This window comes from Geotrypetes seraphini, chromosome 1, assembly GCF_902459505.1.
Source record: "Geotrypetes seraphini chromosome 1, aGeoSer1.1, whole genome shotgun sequence".
In the NCBI taxonomy this organism is placed as follows: Eukaryota; Metazoa; Chordata; class Amphibia; order Gymnophiona; family Dermophiidae; genus Geotrypetes; species Geotrypetes seraphini.
The window spans coordinates 193503734-193513477 of NC_047084.1; the positions used below are offsets into that span (position 1 = coordinate 193503734).

The 9744-nt window shown below is 40.2% G+C and overlaps 1 protein-coding gene across 2 annotated transcripts in view; it reads left to right on the forward strand.

Annotated features, from left to right (window-relative positions):
- Window positions 1-4054, forward strand: part of WWC2 (WW and C2 domain containing 2) — a 343981-nt gene extending 339927 nt beyond the window's left edge. For both annotated transcript variants that reach the window (XM_033943044.1, XM_033943053.1), the window contains one exon: window positions 428-4054. In XM_033943044.1, the coding sequence (XP_033798935.1) occupies window positions 428-494 (67 nt within the window). In that variant the 3' untranslated portion in view covers window positions 495-4054. The remainder of the gene's footprint in view (window positions 1-427) is intronic.
- The last annotated feature ends 5690 nt before the right edge of the window (window positions 4055-9744 follow it).

A 9744-nucleotide genomic window follows, 5' to 3' on the forward strand; every position in this document is an offset into this window, starting at 1 on the left:
GGGGAAAAATCTGTCATTCTCTACTCCAAGAGAAGCAAGGAAAGTCTAAGGGTTGGAGCGGGTCTAACATGAATCAAAATTCCTTTGGTTAATTGATTCTTTAACAACCTTAAGCAAATCCTACTCATTTCAATGTGTAAGGAATTTCTGGAACCCACTGCAAACTTATTGTGGCATGCATGATTATACACTGTAAACTAGCTTACAAAAATCTGCTTGGAGCAACATGGGTATTAAAGCTTTTTCATACCAGGTTCACCTGAATGCTGGCTTTGGAACCTTGTGCTTCATTAAACATTGATCCCGGGAGACCATACTTTCAATTGACTTTTGATTCCAGTTGTTGGCATTTTAAGGCTGTATTTAGCTAATGATTGCTATCAAGTTCAAAAGAACAGACTTTTTTTTTTTCTGTTCCTGACTGCAGGGAGAAGATTGCCTACTTCACTAGAGCAAAGATCAGCATACCATCTCTACCAGCGGATGATGTATAATTGTATTTTTCTATACAGTATTTTTCCAGCTGCTCATCACTTTTAGGATGAACATTTTGTAGTATAGTAAAATGCTTTAAAAATGTTCTTTATTTTTCATCAGACTATAGATATGTTTATTTGTAAAGTATATTATACTGCATTTGTGTTTGTAAAGAAAAAGAAAACCAAAGTAGACTAATTTCTGGTACACTAATGCTAATTTTGTACAGACTCGGATGCCTTTTTACTTGTTGCTTTTATTTTGTAAAGATGGACAAAAAAAGAACAATAGCAGTGTGTAAATCCTGTTGAACTGCACTGTGGTGAGAAATATTATGTTCAACGGGCAACAGTTTTATCTTTTCACGTTTTTGTGTGTGAGAAGACTGTGAAGATGGCTATCAGGCCAAGCAATACTTGTTTTTTTTTTTGTACCAGAAAGTTATTTTTTCCAGTTTTGACATTAAAAAAGGGTAAGCTCCTTTCCAAAACTTGCATGGCTGCCTCTTAAAACAGGTGTTTCTGGGTCCCTACCTGTTTCCTAAATATTTCTTTGTTTTCTCCTTCAGTTTGGTTGAAACAAATATGTGAAATATTTTGTATTCAGAAGTAGTGTTATAAATCTGTAGTACATTGACTTTACCAGGAACTTCCATCACTTTGGAAAAATCTAGGAGTCTTCATAGGTTATGATACCTTTCACAGCTTTCCAAGGTCCCAGTCATGTCAGAGAAGGAGGAATTTCAGTTTTCTTGAAAGCTCATGTTATACAGCAGTGAATCGCAAACTGTGTGCCGCGAGACGTCGACAAGGAGGAGAGGCGTTGGCTGACTCGCAGAGAGAGGCACGTCCTATAAACAGTCAGCCGGCACCTTCGCCTCTCCTCCCCCCTCCCCCGGCACTTCTACTCTCCACACTGCTCCTGTTGACCCCTCCCCCTTGCTGGCTCAAGGCCCCATCTGCAGAGCCTTTATGCATGCGCAGATGATGACATAATGATGTTACGCGTACCCATGACATCATTGCGCTGACATCCATGCACTTCCAAGTGCCCTCAAGCTGCGGCCACCTGTTTAGTGTGCCACAGCTGGAAATAGTTTGCGAGTCACTGTATGGTATATTTTATGTTGACCCCCTTCAAAAAGTTTCATGACCTAGAAAGACTCCATTTCTCTAGGACCAATACAGCTTCTGAAACTTGGTTAACTTTAAACTACCAAAATATTATCAGTACATTGTTACCAAGTGGATTGAGGGCTTCCTGTCATTGAAGATGGTTCTTATTCAATTAACAAATGGAAAGAATTAAATATTAGTCATTATACTAGAGGAATAGGATGTTATTTGTTGATAAGAGTGTGCACTATTTGTATAAAGCTTGCACAGTTCTTAGAGTCCAATCTATATGCACATGGTGCACCCTCTTTTCCGATACTGTGTGTAAGCAATTGGCATTATACAGTAGAATACTAGCTAAGTCCTTCAGGCACGAGCATCTATGCTAGGTCAAAGGCAGGTGTACATACTGGAACTTAACTATAGGCAATTCAGTGCATAATTGCTAGTGTTCTATAACCCGCAGGTGTAAGTGCTAGGCAAGCTCTTGACCCACCCAGGTACACATCCCCTAGCAGTTTCATTTGAAGGATTTTGTGTATGGAATTTGCAGAATCCCAACTGAGAGGAAGATTCTCAAAGCTTCACGATAAAATCTGTTGGGCTGCTACTGAGGTTGCTATTCTAACGATTTCAAAAAGGCAAGTCATTCTCAAAAGACCCCGCATGCAAATGAGGTTTAAGGATGTTCATGTAGGCTTGCTAAATTTACTTGACGAGTTGCTGGTGGTAGCGATCAGCACATGTGCATAATACACCCACATATAAAAAAAAATAAAACCCACCAAACCAAATCAAAGATCAGCAGGAGAGATGCCCACCCTCTCATGCCACACTTGCATAACTTCCGGATGTCCACCCTCTCCTGCCACGTCGCACAATCCCCCAACACCCTACAGCAGGAGAGATGCCCAATCTCTCCCTCCCACCGCACAATCCCCTGACACTACTACCCACCCCCAGCACCCCCCCATCGACAACCTCCCCCCCTCACAACTCCCTGTGCCCTCGATTATCCCCCCTGCCCCTCCCTACCTTATTCACGAAGTCTATCCAGAAGGACGCCTACCTGCTCCGGCTGACAAGCCCCCTTCTTACAAAATGGTGGGCCTTCCCCTTCCCAGTACATCCTAGGATGCACCAGGGAGAGACCTAAGACTCTGATTGGCCCAGGCACTTAAGGCCCTTCCTAGGTCATCGGGGGCACAGGGAGAGTTGTCTGGAAGGTGTTGGGTGATCATGGGAGGGAGTGGGCATCCCTCCTGCTGTGGAGGGTGGTGGTGGTTGGTGGATAGTAGTGTCAGCGGATTGTGCAGCAGGAGGGAGTGGGCATCTCTTCTGCTGGGGGGTGGATAGTGTCGAGGGATTGTGCAATGTGGTGGGAGAGAGTGCACATCTCTCCTGCTGCAGGGTAGGGGGATGGGTAGTAGTGTTCGGGGGATTGTGCAACGCAGCGGGAGAGAGTGGTCCTCTCTCCTGCCGATCTTTGATTTGTGTGTTTGTTTGTTTTTAAATTTAGATGGGGGCGGGTCTGAGATTACTTTCCTGTCAGTGCCTGAGCCAATCAGTGCTCAGGCACTGATCAGAAAGTAAGGCTATGACAGCTCAGACCTCTTGGCAAATTTTGGCTGCAAATGTGGCACAGTGAGGTTAGGGAATCACTTGGCGATGATAGAGAATCGCTCGGAGTGCTCATTTTAATATTAATGACCTCGCTGTACTGCATTTGCATGGCAGTATCCGAGACTGCTAGGAAACTCGGAAAAGACCATTGTATGCCATTTTGGTAATCCGCCACTATAGTGCATGCACGCTAGACCAGCTGGAACCAGTTTAGCGAGCACGTTTTAGTTTTGAGAATATTCCCCCTTAAAGCAGTTACAAGAGTAACTACTAATTGGTGCCATTCAGTTAACACCAATTAGAGCCAATAATTGGGCAATGCCAATTAGCAGCTAATTAAATTACACAGGCAAATTACAATACAGTCAAACCTCGGTTTGCGAGTAACGCGGTTTGCGAGTGTTTTGCAAGACGAGCAAAACACTCCTGCAAACCTTAACTCGCAAAACGAGTGTTGACTCGCTAAACGAGCTCTCACTATGGTGACCCAGGGGTGGCTTCCTGCCTGTGGGTGCTGCAGCCCTTGCAGCGTGGTGGTTTCCTTTCCTCGGGGTCCCCGTGCGGCTGCCCTCCCGCTTCGGCCTCTGCCTCTGCCGTCCACCAGCACCTCCTGGCTTCCGATTCAAGCCAGCCGCCATCCTCCAGAAGCATGCGCAGGACCTCTCAACTCCCCAGTCAAGCCGGCCGCTGCTCCAACAACACGCGCACCATGTACAAGTAACACAGTAAATGACAGCAGATAAAGACCTGAGTGGTCCATCCAGTCTGCCCAACTATACATGCTCCATAAATTAATTATGTAGTTTAAATGGTCCTTTTTCTTAGATATTTCTGGGCTAGAAACCCAGAGCCCTGCCCAGTAGTATGCTTAGGTTCCATCTACTGGAGTCTCCATCAAAGCTCACTCTAGCCCATCTTAACCATCCCAGCCATCAAAACCCTCTCCAGCCCGTCCTCAACTGAATGTCCATATACGGGACACAGGCTATGCAATCCTGCCCAGTACTGGCCTTAGTTCCTTCAATGTACTGTATACCCATTATTTTCTGATTAGAGATCCTCTATGTTCATCCCACGCTTGTGGGATGAACGTAATATAGCATAATGTATATGGGTTGTTTCCACCAAAACATGTTAACGTTAAAAAAGAAGCAGAGCTGAACTAATTTATTTCACATTGATACTGTGCATGATCTTTTATTCAGACCAGCAAGAAATGTTAGTATTAACATTTGTTCTCAGAAGACAAGTGGCTCACGTGACTGTTTAGTACCTAACAGAACAAAAAAACATGGCTTACTCAAAAAAGATTTAGGGTAATTCTGTAATAGCGTGCTTATATCATGTGGCGACTATTCTATAAAAGAAAGTAGGTGTCTGCTTTGCTTTAGAGAATATTAGCAAATATATAGTGTGTGTATACACTTTTGCACAAGAATTTATACCAGTCATAGAGCTGGTGTAGATGCTTATGCCTAGTTGCCAGAGGTACATGCGTAACATAGAACGCTGTACGTTACATATGTATTTTGCACCCTACCCAGACTCTGCTCAACTGTAAAATATACACACTGTATAAGATACAGCAAAGTTTAGGTGCTTTTTTGGCATACGAAGTGTGACAATTAAGTTCATGAACTCATCCTAGAAAAAGTGCTACATACATCATTGCTGAATATCACTATGGTCACCTTTGAAGTACTCCCCTTGGGAAGCTATGCACCGATGCCAGCACATAGTCCACCCTTCAAAGAAATTTTGGAACTCTTTTTCTGGTGTGGCCATCAGAGCTGTTGTCGTATTATCCTTGATGTTCTGAATGTCATCAAAATGTCTTCCTTTCCCAATATAATAACATGCAGATTTAGAGGCTCCTGTATGTTTAAGATCATAGAGATGGTTTCCCATACTTTAGCCCAATAAAGCGATAAATGTGTACAGTCAAAGATCATATGTGTTGGTGTGCCTTCCTGTAAATTGCAAGACCAACATATGGAAGAGAGTCCATTCGATAATTTTGCAATCCTAATTGGGGTCCAGTGTGTTCTATGTAAAAGGAAGAAAAGTGATTGGAGAACACCAGCAGAGCGGGCAGATCTAAACATGTTTTTCCAAACTTCTTGCCAGAGGTTATTCCAATAGAGCTATTTGTTTTCTGGCTAAAAACTCCCTCCCATGTGAGCTGGTGCATTATCGTGATGCAAGAGCCATGAGGGATCATTTTTTTACACATACATTTTCATGCCAAAATTTTCAGTTAAGATTTTCTTAACTTTTTCTCCAATGGTGTTTACTTGGTCTGCTTTGCTTCTCACAGCCAGCCAATGATTTTTACGCACAATTGGACACATTTTTGCAATGTTTTGTCAGTTTTCACTCGTTACTGTCCACATTGACCTCTCCATCCATGACTCTTTCTCTCCCCTCAGAAAAATCACTGCTGTTTTCTTCATGGCATTATCCTCATAAATTTGGACTCGTATCCCTGATTTCATTCTACTCTTTCCAAGTTTAACAAGAAATTTAATGTTTATTGTTATAATTTAAGCTTCGACATTTGCACAATAGCACACAAAAACATGCAACAACAATAATGAATGCCACGCAGCAAGACGCCACCATACATCGACATGAACACAGCTGTGAGACACCAATATATCAAAGTTAGGGAACCTAACCGAGCTATTTGTACAGTTCTGCCAACGTAAGCACATGGTGGCAAGTTCGTGAACTTAATTGTCAGACCTTTGTATATGAAAATGAGCACAAAAAATGGCATTTTGTGCTTTTCATTTGGCAATTATAGGGCACACTCTTTTCCCAACAGTGTGCCCATTTGAACCACTGTGTACTTTTGAACCATTGCACAAAAGCAACCACTGTACTTGCGCAAATAAGGTATGCCTTTGTGCTCTTTTGAAAGAGTACACCATATGTAATCACGTGTTGAACCGCTGTCTTTAGATAACACTTTTTTACAGGCAAGCAATAATTTGCATTGTTGCATCAAAGTGAAATAATCATGCTATTATAAGAATAAAGGACTCTGTTTAGAAGCAGTAAAATCCAGAACAATGGAATAAAACCCTGGGAATGTTGGCAATCCAAAAATATCTAAAACAGGCCAAAGTAACGATACTGCATGCAACAGGGAACAATCCACACAAGAATAACATGTTTTAGTTTATTTATTGAATGTATAAATTTTGAACAGTCTTCTGCATTGTTTCTTCCTGTATTCTCTAGAAAGTGCATCAGCATGTTTGTCACAGTGCTAGAAGTTGTATTAACAAACAGTCTATAGTATATCAATGTCTTTCAGGAAGTAATTTTAGTCTGGTTGAAAGACAAAGAGAACAAAAGGTTTTTGTATGAAGTTAGTCAAGTTAAAAACAAGGGCATTCTATGCCTAGACATTTGAGTGTGTGTCATATGAAGGGTAATAATCACATAGACCTTGGATGCATAAGCAAATAAATTAATAAAAATATCCCAGAGGGATTTAGAATTGCTGGTAGAAGCTGATATTTCCAGAAATCAAAGGTTAAAGATAGCCTCTTGAGACTACTAATTGTTGTTAAGGATTTAATTTATTTTGGTGGGGTGGAAACACATTGGGTATAAACTTGAAGTTGCAGTCTGCATTTGGCTTATCAACCCATTGAAAAAATACTGGAAAAATTATTTGATGACTTCATCATGTTAACTGATGGTCATATAGTGATGTGGTTATCAATCACTATTTGACAGTCATCAAGCCTTCTCTCAGTCCACTAATATCAGAACCCATGAGAAATTGTGCATTAAATCTCGGAATTAGTACTTTACATATGTGGGCATGTATATCCAGTCATGAGCATGTGAAGGGCAATTCTACAATCTAAGCCCCCACACTTTCTTGCGCCTTGTGCACTTAAACGTCTAGAATATTAGTATTTATGCACATAGATGTACACTTATCCATGAATGTACCAGCAGGGCTTCGAAGCGCTAATGTATAAAGGAAGGGGGTATATAAATGGGTGGGACATAAGCAGGACACCCAGTCACTATCCCTGCTAAGCTGAGCAGGAGTCCTCCAACTGTATTGCCAGTGCAAGTGCACCGGAAAAATGTTTGGCTCTGCCTTTGAGTTTCTAGGACTACACACCTGGAACAGTCTGCCTGCATACCTGCGGCAACTAGCCACATACTGCCGAATTCCATTTTTTACAAGTTTTAGGATGCTGTAAGTTTCTTGCCTAGTGTTGTATTACTTAGATTTGTATTATTTCCATTTTTTTTTAACGTTGCTGTATAATTTAGTACTTCCAATGCCCAGTGCATTATTATTGTGAACCGCCATGAACTGATGGTTTGGCGGTATATAAAAATAAACTATTATTATTTCTGGAAAAAGTTAGACATACCTTTTAGCTACTTCACGCTAATTTGCAGAGTTCTTCTCCATCCTTGTCTATCAGTTGGTTCTAATACAGAGCCATCAATGTTAAATTCACTTCATCTGTAATCCTTGAGACATTAATGTTAAATCCTCTTGCTGTGAGCCGCATTGATTCCATGTAGAAAACTGCAAGATACAAGAAGTTGTACTGTATTGTGTTTCCAATCGCTAGGGACAGGCAGGTTTCCTGGAGTCCTTCAGAGCTTGCCTATCCCTCACTTTTGAAAATGTGATAGTGAAACAGCACACACACACCCCGGCAGGACTGTAGATGGAGGACTCCCATTCAGCGGGAACATTGCACCCAGTTATGTGCATGCCTACCTTATTTAGGCATCTGCACTTACATCAGCTCTAAATTGGTGTAACTGTGAGGGTGTAAATGTTAGCTGCACTGATACCACGTTACTCTAATATCCTATAACAGAACTTTGGTGCTTACATGCCATTATGGAAAGGCTCTTACAACGTGTCCTTGGATTATCTAATCAGAGGGGCCTAGTTGTAGAATTGCCTCCCTTAGAGTAGTCCTAGATCACAAACTATTTTGAACAAGAACACATAAGTTCAATAAGAAGGTTCCAGTGAAATGCCACTTTCATTTTTCTTGCAGTCTAAGACTACTAAACAATATCTTTTAACACCTGTGAGGTCAAACGCAAAAAAAAACAAGTGTGAGGTTATTTAATGTAGAGGTGTAATGAAGGTTGGTTCTTTCACTTTTTTCAGTCTGATTTTGTAAAATGTTTGTAGAATGATGTCTAGAGTTCTACCTTGTGATTTATTTTCTTCATTTATTTATTTAAGGTCTTATTTATGTTCTGTTGTGATATAGTTCAGTTCTGGACATTTTAAGTGTTTGTCGCAAGAGGGATGAGACTATCATTGGGAGCTATTTACAGCTGTCTCCATTGTACCAACAGTTCTCTATATGGCAGGTCACTTTCATAGAAGTATTAAGAGGGGAACTTCCTCACACCCTGAAAAACCCTTGTCATGGCCAAGGCCTACAGTTGAGTTTTTGCTTCATGAATTTACGTTGTTTTTTTTTTTTTTTTTAGCTTCTCAATTTCAACATAAGTATTAGTATTATAAACATATTTAAAACTGCTTTTAACCATTTTATTACTTTTTACAACCTTAAGAATTTTTCAAAATGATCAACATTCAACGGTTTGAATGACAAATAATACTGGTGTTAACATGATCTGCCAAAACCAATCAGGCTTATTATTATACATGTTATTTCTAGAAAACTAGGATTTACTGAGCATGTAAAGTATATTTAGTTTGCAATTTTTAATTATTCGCATGTTATTACAATTATTTGTATCAAAATTTAAGTATTACAGCTACAAAGCCAATAATATTGTTTAGCCAAATAAACAATGTTAAGCAGTAATTGTCATAGGATTCAAATCACATATTTTTTTAATTTTTTATTTTTGACATATCTATACTGTATTAAATATCAAATGCTCAGAACTGAACTAAATATTTAATCAGGTTGTATCCAGAATGTGTTTCTGTTCTGGTTTTGTCTTTATCTGTAATAGTATGCAAATACTGCATCACATAGATTAACTTTGTCTCAGCACTTTTCATGTGTTTCAGTGATTGGGAAAATACATTTTTTTTAACAAAATGTTGCTTGTGAGCTCTTTATTTTTAATAAAATAATAATAACTTTATTTTGTATACCGCAAGCCGTTCAGAGCTGGTTACAGAGGAAGAGACTATACATATACAGCGATGTTGCAGAAAATATTGTCAAGTACATTGGTAGCAGATTTCAATTACATTAGTAAGCCGAGGGAGGTTAGGTATAACTGGAAATATGTCAGAGATACAGTAGGTAGTCAGAGTCAGGAAGGAGTCAGAGAAATTTATCAAAGAGATAGGTTTTAATTGATTTCCTGAAGGATTGGTAGGAGGGTGCACTTAAGATGAGGGTGGTTAGACATTTATTCCATTTGCCATCTTGGAATGACAGTGTTCTATCAAGGAATCTCTTGTAAACTAAACTAAACCTTGGGTTTATATACCGCACCATCTCCACGAATGCGGAGCTCGGCACGGTTTACA